The following is a 15,025-nucleotide window of genomic DNA, read 5'->3' as shown; positions in this document are numbered from 1 at the left end:
GAGGGATAAGCAAGTGTGTCACCCCCATTCCCAGCCCCCTAAAGAAGAGAGCGAGGCATTAAAACTGCATCGTCAACTGAGAAGCTACTCCTTTCTCAGTTGGCATCATCTTAAAGAAAAAGTCTCAACATTGCGCTACTAGGTCTTTAACATCTCTCCAATGCTTCCAAGAGGAAAGGGCCTCACACCCCTAGACTCTCCAGACAGTACCACCAGCTGGAATATACTTACATTGTTTTATTTCTGGTGAGTTTATTTACTTTATTGCAAGTAATTTTTTCCTCTTTCTAATGGCAACATAAAACCGCCCTGAAAATTAATCTATTAGAGGGTTTTTGTTTTTGGTCTTGGTTTTTTCCTTTTTGGTACTGAGGATTGAACCCAGGGGTGCTTAGCCACTGAGCCACATCCTTAGCCCTTTTTAAAATATTTTATTTAGAGACAGGGTCTTGCTGCGTTGCTAAGTGCCTCGCCAAGTTGCTGAGGCTGGCTTTGAACTCTCGATCCTCCTGCCACAGTCTCCCCAGCTGCTGGGATTACAAATGTGCACCTAATCTATTAGAGTTTTAAAAACTCAATTGTAATCAAAAAGTTAAGCAAGTAAAGGACAGGTGGGTCTCAATTATGGTCTCAATTATGGCAACAACAAAACAAGTGACGTAGTGCCCCAGTGATTGACATTTGGAAACCTGTCCAGAAAGAAAATGGTACAGAAAGTACTCTCAGATCCTGGAGTTTTGGGATTTAAAAACTATGTTATTAGCAATTTCACTCATTCCTTCACCATTCCACACTATAGCATTTTCAAAACACCTTTCTTCTTTTTCAATTTTGCAGATTCCAGAAAGAAATTGAAGTTTTAAGGCGAGAAGTGAAATATTTTTACTTCCTTCCCAGAATGATGCCAGACACTTTAAAAGGTATTATTAACCATTAACTTAAATTTAATGTTATCAGCTGATATGTCTTAAAGGAATTGATTTTCTAAAGCTGTGGCTCTTAAAAGTGGGTCACAGAATTGACCACAATAAAAAAGGCTGCATTCACATCTAATAGGTTAGCATGCTGTTAGTAGAATAGTAACAAATCATTCTCATCCTTTAAATTCATTTTGGTAAGAATCTCTTGCTCTTCTGTTGCTCAAAGTTTTATTTTATATTGTCACTTGCTTAGTCACTCAGGTTAAAAAAGGGAGGTTATTATGTGAGGTACAACTGAGACTCTATGAAGACTTAGCAATTTGGTAGGTAAATTAAGAAGAAGGCCAGGCGTGGTGGTACACGCCTGTAATCCCAGTGTCTTGGGAGGCTAAGGCAGGAGGATTGGAGTTCAAAACCAGCCTCAGCAAAAAGTGAAGCACTAAACAACTCAGTGAGACCCTGTCTTTAAATAAAATACAAAATAGGGCTGGGGATGTGGCTCAGTGGTTGAGTGCTCTAAGTTCAATCCCTGGTACAACAAAAAAAAAAAAGAAAGAAAGAAAGAAATGGAACTGTGTTAGCGTAGAAACTCACAAATGACTTGTTAAACAAAAATTTGAAAACCACTAGACTTGAATGTTAGCAGGCATGGTTCATGAGACATAAATGAATAACACTGTTCAGAGGTCTATGAACTTTTTTTAGCTCAACAATAATAATTTTGTACTATTTCTGTGAAATGTATGGATTTTCCTACCTGGGCAAAGGACCAAGTGGTCAGTTCAAGGTCTTTCTGCTTCCAAGATTTTGATTCTTTCTTCACATATACGGATAACCAAAGATGTAGCTCAATGATCTTAGTTTGTTGTTGCAAGAAAGCAAATCAACGCAATTTGGAGATAACTCAGATGAACCCATTTTTAACACCCAGCTAAAATAACTTGGGTCCCTGTTCCTACCGAGACTGGAAATTCATCATGTTCATGAGGTTTTCAAGGGTTTCCAGAAAGATGCCTCTCCTGGTCACATCACACTAAGAACCCATGTTCCCTCTGTCCTCTCAGTCCACACATGGCCATTGCTCCTCCTTCCTCCCCATGGTGCTTGTACAGAACAGACTTTACTGAAGGTATGAAGATAGTAGGGTCAGCAGAGGTCTATGGCTCAACACAGAAGGGGCAGTAATGACACATCGTTGTCCCTAGGTTTCTTGGCTCTGGTCACCATAGGAGTCCTCATGCAGGCTGTTTCCTTGGGCCATTTTCTGCGCACTCTGTATCTCACCCTCCCCTGTAGTTCCTCTGTTCCCAGTTCTGAGATTGCTGTGCTCATCACGTGGAGGATGCAGACACCTCCCATCCCAGTTAACCTTGATATGTAAGACCATACACCTGTCCAGCTCGATCACAGTCTAGAATTCAGGCACACTTTTGCTTTCTCAAAGAAGATAATAAAAATTAGGGAGCTTTGCTAAACAAGAGGTGGGTGCTTTTGTTCAGTTACCCTAGTAATTATTAAAAACCCACAAGCCAAAAATTAAATATATTTTTTTTCTGGAATGCATCTCAGATAAAAGTCATAAGCATGCCTCCGTCCTGCTGTAAGTAAAGAAATGCCGTGGGAGAGACAGCTGGGGGAACCCTTCCAGGGCTTTTGCTTTGTTGATCACTTCCTTTATCACTTTAGAGTCTGCACTGAGAGGCGGGGACCCTGAGGGTCCTGAATCCTGATTGCCCTTGTACCAGGAAGACACCTGCAGCTAACAATGAATGTGGGAAAAGTAGCTATTTGCTACTTTAACTATGGAAACACAGGAGCACCGTGAGAGCATCCCAGCTGGTTCTGACTCCTACATCAACTTGTTGAAGATCAACCGGGAACTTCTGGTCACTCACATCCGTAACACTCAGTGTGTGGTGGACAACTTGCTGGAGAATGACTACTTCTCAGCTGAGGATGCAGAGATCGTGGGTGCCTGCCCCACCCAACCTGACAAGGTGCTTGGTGATGGGATTGGTACTGGCAGGACTTGAGCCCCTGAAGCTGGAAGGGTCTTGTCCCTTCTGGCCTGAGTCAGGGGTTTTGTGAGTTTAGTAAGCGGGGAAGAATTTCATGTTGAGTTTATTTGTTGTTGTTGTTGTTTTAATTTTTTAACCAAAAATACCTTCATTTTTTTAATCTTCAAAAAAAACCTAATTTCTTCTTTTTCCAAGATAATCATGATTAACTTAGAAAAAGGGCCATATAATACATTTTCAAAGTATTTCCCTTTAACAGGAAAATGAGCTTTAGAGAATCTAAACATTAGAAGATGTTTTACAAAATCTGTTTTGTTGCTATTACAAACAAAGTGGAATCTAGCATAAGTCAAGGAAATTCGTTTGGACTCCAAGTCCTTCTCCTCTAGGAATCAGCATTGTTATATTATTTCCCTTTAGCAAAATCTGATCTAATTTATTAATCCTCTTCCTTCTGGTGTGATTTCATTTCCATTTAGCAAAATCTGATCTAATTTAGTAATCCTCTTCCTTCTGGTGTGATTTTCATTGTATGAGTAAAAGCATTTGGGGGCTGGAGCTGGGGCTCAGCTGTAGTGCACTTGCCTGGCCCGTGTGAAGCACTAGGTCTGATTCTCAGCACTGCAACTAAATAAACAAAATAAATGTCTATCAACAACTAAAAAAAAAAAAATTAAAAAAAACCTAGGCCACCACCACTTTTTAAAAGGATGCTGACAAAGTCATCAAATCCTAGAAATGTTCCAACAATTTCCTTCTCACTCTTCATCACAATGTGAATGCTTGATCCTATACACTTGTCCACAGGCTCTAGTGGCAGTAGCTATGACAGGTTGGTGGTAGTGGTAGATGCCATGGATGAGCCGGAAGTGGTCAGCCCATGCTGAGGTCTTGTTAGAGCGTCAGTGCTCCAATTATTGGGTTCTTTTCATGGTTATGCATATCAGTTCCGTGGTTGTGGCTGGAGCAAGCTCTTAGATCTAGCTTTCATTGCCATACATATTGGTTCCAGACAACTTATGGTTAAATCCACTTTAAATGAATGGGAGAGAAAAAGCAGATGAGCACAGAACACTAGCAGTGATGGTCATTCTGTGCCTTGAAGCCCTATGGGCTGCTGGTAGCAGGCTAGGACTCAGGATGGACATGGCCTTGTGTTTAGGAAGGACTACATCCAAGGTGGGTCCCCAAGGAGGAGGTCTCCACGTTCCATTGTAGACAATGTAGCAGCAACTAGTTTCACCTAAGTTTGGTGTTACCTTCTGAAAAAATAGAATTGAGACCCATAACTCCGTCTCACTTAAAGGAATGACAGAACTTATTTGAAACTCAGTAGCACACTTATTTTCCCCCTGCATTTTTAATTAAAAAAAAAAGGCTACTTAAAACATATAATACATATGGGGGTCTGTTACCCTCTTGCTGCATGGCCCAGCTGCCGCCTCATTAGGCTTCAGGGTGATTTTCTCCCTCTCCATAATCATTCCTGATGGCAATAGTGCTAGGTTAAGATAAAAAGCCGGGATTCGGCCTGGTAGTGGAATACTTGCCTTCTATGTATGAAGCTCTGGGTTCAATCCCCAGGGAAAGCAGACAGAGAATCCCATGGGTGGATATGGTTCTAGTTGTGAGTCTAAACTTTTTTATTTTTAGGCTCATGGAAGCTTCCCAGTTTTGCCTCTTGCCAAGAAGATCAATTTAGAAGATGCTAGGCTTCTAATGCATCAGATTTTCATATTGGCTTAGTAAGAGCTCAGAGCCCTGAACTAAGCCCACCGAGGTATCTTTCTGTCAGGAAGGACCCCTCATGCCAGCTCATAACCCTTCTGCTTGTGCTGCCACCAGGTCCGAAAACTTCTGGACCTGGTCCAGAGCAAGGGTGAGGAGGTTTCTGAGTTCTTCCTCTACGTGCTCCAGCAACTTGCAGATGCTTATGTGGACCTCAGGCCGTGGCTATTGGAGATCTGCTACTCTCCTTCCCAGCTCATTCAGAGCAAAACTATTGTCAACACCGACCCAGGTATGAGTCAGCTCCAGGGTGACTACAGGCACCTGTGCACAAGGACAGTGGGTCTGGAAATGCTGTAGCACTGAGACCCAAGTGGGCATAAAAGTCAGTCTCGTATTCCACCTCAAGTTGGAATAGCACCAGATAATAAAATTAATTTAATTCTTGCTAGGCACTGTAACACATGCTTGTAATCCTGGATACCTGGGAGGCCGAGGCAAAAGGATTGCAAGTTTGAGGCCAGCCTTAGCCATTTAGCGAGACCCTGTCTCAAAATAAAAGATAAAAAGGACTAGGAATGTGGCTCAGTGGTAAAGCACCCCTTAATTTAATGTCAGTACCAAAAAAAAAAAAAGATAGTTTGACCTTGGAAACAGAAGCAAAGAACATACCTAGAGAGCCAGGTGTATGTTTAGGGAGAACAAGGCCAATGGCCAACAAGCAGACTTTTAGGGCCAGGGATGGACTTGCTCCTGTAGCTGCCATCCACAGCCAGCGTTTTGCTCTTATTGCTCCTTCCCCTATGAAAAAAGGAAAAATATTCCATGGTGAGTTGTCCTCTCAAAGGACTTCTCCATTGGTTCCTTTAGCCAGTTATTTCCTAGCCTTTAAAGTATAATTCACTCTATAAGAAGCTGCATGCAAAAGGCTAAAATCATAGGAAAAGCCGATTTAGAGAGAAAGAAAGCAGAGCAGTAAAGGTGGGGGCAGGGATTGGCCGCAAATAGGTATGAAAAATCTTCAGGAGTGCGATGGATGTATTCTAGAACTGGATCGTGCTAATGTTTGCACAACTTTATACACTTGTAAAAGTCAATGATAAGTCTATAACACTAGTGAGTGAAATTTGTGGTATATAAATTACACTTCAATAAAGTGGTAAACAAAATACAATTCACTTTACAAATATTAAATAGGCAACCAAGTTGGAAAGTTGATGGGAAAAGGATTGGAGATGAATCTGGAAATATACATGGGTACCCAATTTTGGCTAATTGAATTATAATTAAGACTATTATAAAGGAATGTAGGGAACAGCCTTTTGTTCGGGGAAGAACCACTTGCTTTGTGGCATTAAGTCTCATTCTTGTCACTCAGGTTTGCTGGGAGCATGGCACCCATGTGAACATCTCTGCCCCTGTGGGCTGCTCAGACCTTACCCAGTTGCTATGCCAAACATTGGTAACCCAAGGCCCACAGCTTGGGCGCCAGGGCTGGTGCTGCCTTCATCTTAGTGTACTAGTTGTGGTATTTTAGGTGAGGCACGCGGCTCCTTTGTAAACCATAATGTTCATCATTGTATAAAAAGTTTTGGCCTCTGGCTTTTGAGACCAGCTGCTTTAACAGCTATGTTGCAAGCAAAAGAAAGGTCAGGGTCATTTTTTCTTTAACAGTGAAATTTCCAATGGGAACTGGCTCGTGGTATTTGAACAAGGCTGAGGGATGGGGCAGGGAAGCAGGGCCATCTGGCCTGGCCCTCCAGTGTAGGGGCTTCTGTCTTCAGCTAGAGTTCAGTGACAACACTGCAGAGGAACAAGAGGCCTATCTCAGACTCTGATCCCAGTTGAAGTGTGTCGCCCTCTAGCGGGGCTAAAAAGGAAGGCAAGCAGAGGGATGGAAACCTGGAGATGCTCAGTTTCTGGAGTGTGGGCTCTTCCAGGTTTCAGAGGGCCGGTATTGAGGAATGCCTGCACTGAGCACCCCAGGGGCCCTGGGGGGTGTTTGGTTTGCTTGAGGGCTTGCCTTTCCTCCTTGATATCTCCCTGTTTGATGTGGTTTCCACCTCTCTCTCTCTGCCTCTCACCCCGACATGTGCCTGCCACCCGTCTCTCCAGTGAGCAGGTACACCCAGAAGCTGAGGCACCAATTGGGTTGTGACTCCAAATTCATGCTGTGTTATGCCCAAAAGGAGGACCTGCTGCTGGAGGAGATCTACATGGATACCGTCATGGAGCTGGTGAGCTTCAGCAACGAGAACCTGGGCAGCCTGGGCAGCCTGTCCTGCCTCCTGGACCACAGCTCAGGCGTCCTCAACGAGCAGGGCGAGACCATCTTCGTGTTCGGGGACGCGGGTGTGGGCAAATCCATGCTGCTGCAGCGGCTGCAGAGCCTCTGGGCCTCAGGCCGGCTGGACATAGGGGTCAAGTTCTTCTTCCACTTCCGCTGCCGCATGTTCAGCTGCTTCAAGGAGAGTGACACGCTGTGCCTGCAGGACCTGCTTTTCAAGCATTACTGCTACCCGGAGCAGGACCCCGATGAGGTGTTTGCTTTCCTGTTGCGCTTTCCCCACGTGGCCCTCTTCACCTTCGATGGCTTGGACGAGCTGCACTCGGACTTCGACTTGAGCCGCGTGCCTGACAGCTGCTGCCCCAGGGAGCCCGCCCACCCGCTGGTCCTGCTGTCCAACCTGCTCAGCGGAAGGCTGCTCAAGGGCGCCAGCAAGCTGCTCACGGCCCGCACGGGTGTCGAGGTGCCCCGCCAGCTCCTGCGGAAGAAAGTGCTTCTCCGGGGCTTTTCCCCCAGCCACCTGCAGACTTATGCCCGGAAGATGTTCCCTGAGCGCCCTGCGCAGGACCGCCTGCTGCAGCAGCTGGAGGCCAACCCCAACCTCTGCAGCTTGTGCACCGTGCCTCTCTTCTGCTGGATCATCTTCCGGTGCTTCCAGCACTTCTACACCACCCTCGAAGGCTCCCCGCAACTTTCGGACTGCACGGTGACCCTGACCGACGTCTTCCTGCTGGTCACCGAGGTCCATCTGAACAGGACGCAGCCCAGCAGCTTGGTGCAGCGCAACACGCGCAGCCCCGCCGAGACCTTCAGCGCGGGCTGGCGCACACTGCGCTCGCTGGGGCAGGTGGCTCACAGCGGCATGGAGAGGAGCCTCTTCGTGTTCACCCAGGAGGAGGTGCAGGCCTCCGAGCTGAAGGAGGGGGACCTGCAGCTGGGCTTCCTGAGGGCCGTGCCAGAAATGACCCCTGAAGGGGGACAGCAGTCTTATGAGTTTTTCCACATCACCCTCCAGGCCTTCTTTACCGCCTTTTTTCTCGTGGTGGACAACAAGGTGGGACACCGGGAGCTGCTCAGGTTCTTTCAAGAGTGGGCGCCTCCTGGAGAGGCAGCGGTAGAGTCCTGCTATCCTCCCTTCCTTCCTTTCCAGTGCTTCGGGGGCGGCAGGCTGGCACGTTCTGATCCCTTCAAAAACAAGGATCATTTTCAGTTCACCAACCTCTTCCTGTGCGGGCTGTTGTCCAAAGCCAGACAGAAACTCCTGCAGCACCTGGTGCCTGCTGCCACCCTGCGGAGGAAGCGCAAGGCCTTGTGGGGGCACCTGTTTGCCAGCCTGCGCGCCTACCTGAAGAGCCTGCCCCGGTGTCATTCCGGGGGTTTCAGCCAAGTGCAGGCCATGCCCACCTTCCTCTGGATGCTGCGCTGTATCTATGAGACGCAGAGCCAGAAGGTGGGGCAGCTGGCGGCCAAGGGCATCTGCGCCAACTACCTCAAGCTGACCTTCTGCAATGTCTGCTCCGCTGACTGCAGTGCCCTTTCCTTCGTCCTGCACCACTCCCGCAAGCGGCTTGCCCTTGATCTGGACAACAACAATCTCAACGACTATGGTGTGCGGGAGTTGCAGCCTTGCTTCAGCCGCCTCACCGTTATCAGGTCAGACAAGGGTGGGGTGGGGCTTGGAATGGGGCCAGGACTGGCATCACTGGTCAGGATCCCCTAGTCTGTTGTCCCCTAGAACTCACAGTCACTGGTCTTGGAACATCTGGACTTTCTTTCAGGGTGACAGAGGGCAAGGACTAAAGAGAGTCAGAACTGGTCCTCCCCAGCTGGGTGCACTTGAACAAGCTGCTTAGCCTCTCTGAGCCTTGGTGAATTCCTCTGGAAAGAGGAGATGCTCATAATCCCAGCAATCCCAGTAAGAACAATTTAGTTTATTGAGGTTGGGTGAAGCACATTACCAATATTACCTTATTTAATGCTCTTCACTCTATAAAGTAGGTACTATCATTGTCTCCATTTGGGTAAATGAGGAAACAGAGGCACAGAGGAGATAATTACTGACTCAGATCACATAGCTGAGACAGGGTAGAGCCAGAATAAAGATGGCATAAAGAAGCTATCTTTTAAGACCAATTGAAGGATTAGAGATAGCCTGTGAAAAGTTTCTGGCATGAGGGAGGTTTCGTGACTGCAGAGAAAGCTGACCTGGAGCTGCTTGGCATGAGTTGCCTTTCATGGTCAAATAAGCAGCCCTATTTGCTTGGTGAAAATTCTGCCACATGGTAGTTTTTCCATCTGAGGGTTTTCAGGAAAGAGGCCAGTCTGCTCTTGTCTATTAGCATTTCCTGCTTAGAACAAACCTTGTCAGTCTTACCAGCCTGGAATTCTCTATTACTTGGCTCATATATTTCTGAAGAGCAGTGGGGATTTGCACCTGCCTCCCAGGGCCTGATGTACTGGTGCCAGAGAGGAATCTGTGTGGGCACATGGAGTGCCAGGAGCTGCAGGCTTCCCTGGCCTGGGAATTGAAAGCCTGGAACCTGTCCTCTGCCCTAGCAGCCAACCGCTCTCTTCTGCAGCCTTTGGCAATCTGTCATCCTGCGCCACCTTGCACCCATCCTATGAAAGAGAGACTTGGCAGCAGTGTGGTGGTCCTGATCCATTCTGCTGTCCCCAGGAAAGGAAAAACAGCTCACAGGAAAGTAGGAGACTATGGGCGACTACGGGGAAGCTCTCTGATTTCCCCCGAGAGTACCCGATAGGATTCATTTCAGCTGGAGAGTTAGACAAACTACAAAATCTTGATGTCTTAAATAAGTTTTAAGCTTATTTCTCTTTTTATGCAAAGGCTAGAGGTAGGTAATACAGAGCTGGTATAGTGTCTCCATAACCATCAGGAGCCCAGGTTCTCTTCTGCCTTGTTCTAATGCCATTCTCACTATCTCGCTTCTATGCTTTAACGCACGCAACATGGCTACCCATGCTCCAGTCAGCAATCTAGCCACCAGGACAAAGGAAAAGGCTAAAAAGAGCAAACCTTATTATTTTAAAAAGACTGTTCAACTACTGCTAATGATACTGTTTCTTCAATTTCACTGGTAGAATTGAATTGTATATGTCAAGTAAAAAAGGAGGGAGGTTTCTATTGCTAAGAAAGCATAGACACTGGAAGTGACTAATAGCCTCTGTCAACCTGGGATGATCATACAGGACATGTGCACACTGTACACCACCACCAATCTGGCTACAATAGAGGTAAGGGTCTGGAGTGTCTGACCTGATCATTTTGATGTGGCCTAAAAATCAAGCTTTTACCTGTTTGGCCTTTAATTTATTACAGAAGTCAGCTTGTGGACTAAATTCGGCCCATGGCTTATGTTTGTCAATAAAGCTTTATTAGAGCCCAGCCACACTCTGCCGCGTGACCAGCACGCTAGCTTCATACTAGAGGTCCTAAGCATAGAAGTTAACTAGTGAGATCAAAATAAACACACATAAACTCAATTTACTTTTTCTTGACCAGGTCAGAGACGGCCCCCTCTGGCTCCTGCCTCGAGCCACCTGGTGGGGTAGTGAGGTTTACACAAGAGACTAGCAGGAGAGAGGAAGGGCACGCCAGGGAGTGGCCTTTTATTGGGGAACAAGAAATTCAGGGGAAAATTCCATCCAATGAAGGTTGAGGGGGACAGCATTCCAAGGTCAGGGTCAGTGATTGGTCTCAGGGTCAATGGTCAGTCACACCCCACACGGATGGGCTCTCGCACCTAAAAAGGGTGGGGATTAGTTCTGACACAGCTTGGCCGGAACACCTCACACCCAGTCAGGGAGGTGCCCAATCACGTGCAAGAACGGCTTCCCACACCATACCACTTGATTACTTACTGGCTGCTTTACTGCCTTGGTCAGATCCTTTATGGAACGAGGACAGTGAATCAGTGGTGGGGCTGGGAACCAGCTGCAAAGCCTAAAACATTTGCTCACTGGCCCTTTATAGAGGTTTGCTGACCCCAGCCTCTTCCCTCTGATTTAGAAACTGCCCAAATTTGTCATTGTCTTTGCTGTTGTGTTTCAGACTCAGTGTCAACCAGATCACGGATAGTGGTGTGAAGGTGCTGTGTGAAGAGCTGACCAAGTACAAAATTCTGGAGTATTTGGGGTATGTCTTTCTCAGGAACACTGGGCCAACTACTTAGTAATGATACTAAGCAGCCGAAGTTGCCATCCATATGGGTCCCCAGCAGGTTGGCCAGGATCAGGGCGGTGGGTGGCAAGTGCCTGGGATCTGTTTCTGTCTCAGACTGAATTCTTGCTGAGCCTCAGATTCCTCACTTATAAATGGGGATCCTAATCCATGCAGGTCATCTAATACCTGGTTATTGAAAGATGCTAAGAGGAAATACATGGGGGTAAGTTTCGTAAACATTAAAATACTGTTTGTGACCAGGCACAGCGGCGCACGACTATAATCCCAGTGGCTCTGGAGGCTGAGGTAGAAGGATTGCAAATTCAAAGCCAGCCTCAGCAATAGCAAAGCACTAAGCAACTCAGTGAGACCCTATCTCTAAATAAAATACAAAATAGGGCTGGGGATGTGGCTCAGTAGTCGAGTGCCCCTGAGTTCAATCCTCAGTATTCCCCCGCCAAAAAAAAAATACTGTTTATGTATTAGATTTTCATACTATGAGTCCATAATCCCTCCTCCAGAACCCTTGGGTCAAGCCAAGGATCAGGGTTCGGTGTATTTGCTTTGTAGTAGTGACATGGCCAGAGGGGTCCAGGGCAGCACCCCATTATCCTTTACCTTGATATTTCTGCAGAGAAATGTGTGAATGTTCAGACCAAGTAGGGTAAATAGAGATCATAAATAGGTTCACATTGGTTGCCAAAACAACTATGAGACACTTTAGGTTTTCAGAGCCTTTGGGATTGTGGAGTTTGAGATAAGGGATCTTGCCCACCCCACCCCACCCCATCCCACCCAGGTTACCACTGTCTCCATGAGCGTAAGTGGTTGCTCAGCTGTGTTGGGCCTCAGTCAGCTCCTTCATGGAACGAGGACAGTGAAGCAGATGATCCCGGGGCCACCTCTCTCTCCACTCAGGAATGCTGTGTGACAATGGGGTCCTCAAAGCCTCAGCTTTATTGCTGAATTGGAATTGAGTGGTGAAATGACTAAGAGGTAAACATAGAGAAGGTTCTGTGTGCCTGCCTCTTAGTCATTCAGAAAGAATGTCTTCAGAGAGAAACTTCTCCTCAAGAGACTGACTGTGTGCTGATGGACATATCATCATTTGCATGAATGGCTTGGTGAACCAGGCACTTCCCTGCCAGGGCTTTGCACCATGTCGCATGCTCCTCATGACAACCAACCCCATGAGGAGCTATGATTGTCACCCCCACTATAGACAGAGAGACTGAGGCAGAGGCGGCCAGTGGCGGAGCTGGTCTTGAAGCCAGGCTGAGACCACACAGTCCTGTGTGTCCTTTCAACACACTTTGAAACTCAGTAAGCAGCACACATGAAAGGGTGTTCATATGACCTTGGGAGTCATGAAGTGACCTGACTGTGCTTTCTCTTCAAGTTTATACAACAACCAGATCACAGATGTGGGAGCCAGGTACGTCGCCCAAATCTTGGATGAATGCAAGGCCCTCACCCACCTGAAGTAAGTAAGTGGGGTCTGGTGTGAAGTTCCTTTGTAGCTTCTTTTCTTCTTCGATTCTTTGGGTAACCCTTCCATTATTAGAAGAATAAATGTCACTGTAAACAGCTATTATCCTCAAGTCTTCTGCCTGCCCCAGGACCATACTGGTCAAATGCAGGAGACCTGTTGTGTGGAAAGTGAGCTTGTTCTGCAGAGAAAGCATGACCAGGCGAGAGGCTCAGATTTTGGAAGGGACAGCCAGCTGAGGGAAGGGGGCAGGAGGCAGGGAAAGCTTGGCACTTCAATTTCATTAAAGACTGACCAAGCAGAAAGACCTATCGCCCTTTCTCGAATACCAGAGAAAAAGATCTGTCTCCACCCTCAGGGAACTTACCATGTGATGGCAAGCCAGAGCTTGATCCTTGGCCCTGTCATAGAAATGCCCTGCCAAAGGTGACAGAGTGCCTTGTTCCACCTGGCGATGGAAGCACACCTTGAGCATGAGCAATTGAAGTGGGCACTTCCAGGCCTCCTGGTGGAATGGATGGTCCTGAGGTCATGTAAAGAAGCCCAGGAGGGCTCAGGTCACTAACTTTCTGCAGAGATTGTGGGCCATCCCCTGCAGAGGAGCCCTGACTGGCTATCCCCAAGGCTTCAGGTGATTTCCTAAGAGGAGGCCCAGGGCTTGGCTGCTGTACATCCCAGGAGCAGGAACAGACTAGCAAGAGGGGCTGGGAGGGGCTCCATGCCGGGGAGGAGGGAGGCCCATATTGGAGTCCCTACCACACAGCTGGAGGCTGACTGTGTGGGGATTTTCTGCAGACTGGGGAAAAACAAGATATCTAGCGAAGGAGGGAAGTGGCTGGCCCTGGCTGTGAAGAACAGTACATCCATCTCTGAGATTGGGTGAGTAGAAAGGGATGCACACAAGGGGTGTGTGACCTGCTGGGTGTATGTGGGTGCCCAATGGTCTTTTGTACATCAATGTAGCAGGACTGCTGGGTCTGGCTGTGAGGAGGAAGAAACAGAGATGTACCAGCAGCTTCTTCATGGAAATGGTGTGGGAAGACCCAGGGTTGATTATAAATCTGACTGCACAGACTTTTCTAATTAACTCATGCAAACTCAGCATTATTGCCACCAGCAAATGGAGGGAGTTATTCTAGCTCTATGTGATGGTTAACACAGGCAGATGCTCTTACTTTAAGGAAATCTATCCTCTGAAGGTTTTTTTTCTTTCAATTTTTTAAATCGTGGTAAAATATATATAAAATTGACCATCTTCACCATTGCTAATTGTACAGTTCAGTGGGATTAAGTACTTTCATATCATTACGCAACCATCACCACCATCCATCTCCAAAATTCTTTTTATCTTGCAAAACTGAAACTCTTCATCCATTAAGCAGTAACTCTCCTTTCCTCCCTCCCCTGGCCCTTAGCAACCCCCCGCTCTGCTTTTTGTCTCTTTGAATTTGACTACTCTGGGCACCTCCTGTAAATGGAATCACATAGTGCTTGTCTTTTGGTGATGGCTTATTTCAGCTTACATGATATTCTCAAGGTTGGTCATGTGACATGCCAGCTTCCTTCCTTCCTTTTTTTTTTTTTGATGTGTGTGGGGGCATACCAGGGATTGAATTTAGGGGCACTTAGCCACTGAGCCACATCCCCTTCCCTAGTTTGTATTTTATTTAGAGACAGGGTCTCCCTGAGCTGTTTAGTGCCTCACCATCGCTGAGGTCCTCCTGCCTCAGCCTCCTGAGCCTCTAGGATTACAGGCGTGGATCACTTTGCCCTGCGCTTCCTTCCTTTTTAAGACTGAATAATGCTCCATTGTATGTATGTTTGTACCCTGAAGGTGACACTCGGGTAGTTCCTTTCTGAGACAGTCAGGAGCTGAGGCTTTTGACGGGATAGCTCATCCACCCATCCAGCAGCAAGCATTTGGTTGCTTCCATATTTAACTGTCACAAATTATTGTGTATAAGGCTCCTATGAACAAAGGCATACAAAGACATAATCTTTGAGATCCTGCTTTTAATTCTTTTGGAAATGCTGAATTCTGTGATGATTCTATCGTTAATTTCTCAAGGAGCCCTTGTGCTGTTCTCCAGGTGCCTGTTCCGTCTTACATTCCCATCCTGCTCTCCGGCATCCTCACCAACACTTGTTTTAATAGTAACTGCCATCCTAGTGGATGACAGGTGGCATCTCATTGAGGTTAAGAAGCTTCTGAACTGTATCATTATAATTCTATGGGATTATAAAAATAATGGTAATTTTATTTTAAAACTGTGGAAAATATAAAAAGTAATTTTATTTTCAGAAATAATTACTGGTAGCATTTGAGACTATTGAAGCACTCCCACTTTCTCTTTCCCCCACTATTATTTTTTTTAACAGGGTAGAGGTCAGACTACATGT

The 15,025-nt window shown here is 46.6% G+C and overlaps 1 protein-coding gene across 3 annotated transcripts in view; it reads left to right on the top strand.

The window, feature by feature from the left end:
• Nod1 (nucleotide binding oligomerization domain containing 1) overlaps window positions 1-15,025 on the top strand; it is a 62,514-nt gene that overhangs the window by 17,747 nt on the left and 29,742 nt on the right. For 2 of the 3 annotated variants that reach the window (XM_015490187.2, XM_015490186.2), the window contains exons 2-8: window positions 838-920; window positions 2,607-2,917; window positions 4,784-4,958; window positions 6,782-8,606; window positions 11,026-11,109; window positions 12,536-12,619; window positions 13,421-13,504. In XM_015490187.2, the coding sequence (XP_015345673.1) occupies window positions 2,723-2,917; window positions 4,784-4,958; window positions 6,782-8,606; window positions 11,026-11,109; window positions 12,536-12,619; window positions 13,421-13,504 (2,447 nt within the window). In that variant the 5' untranslated portion in view covers window positions 838-920; window positions 2,607-2,722. The remainder of the gene's footprint in view (window positions 1-837; window positions 921-2,606; window positions 2,918-4,783; window positions 4,959-6,781; window positions 8,607-11,025; window positions 11,110-12,535; window positions 12,620-13,420; window positions 13,505-15,025) is intronic. The other variant, XM_048786412.1, reaches the window with a different exon arrangement.

Source organism: Marmota marmota, unplaced genomic scaffold (assembly GCF_001458135.2).
Source record: "Marmota marmota marmota unplaced genomic scaffold, marMar, whole genome shotgun sequence".
Taxonomy (NCBI): domain Eukaryota; kingdom Metazoa; phylum Chordata; class Mammalia; order Rodentia; family Sciuridae; genus Marmota; species Marmota marmota.
Note: the sequence above shows the minus strand (reverse complement) of the source record. Positions and strands in the feature narration are given on the sequence as shown.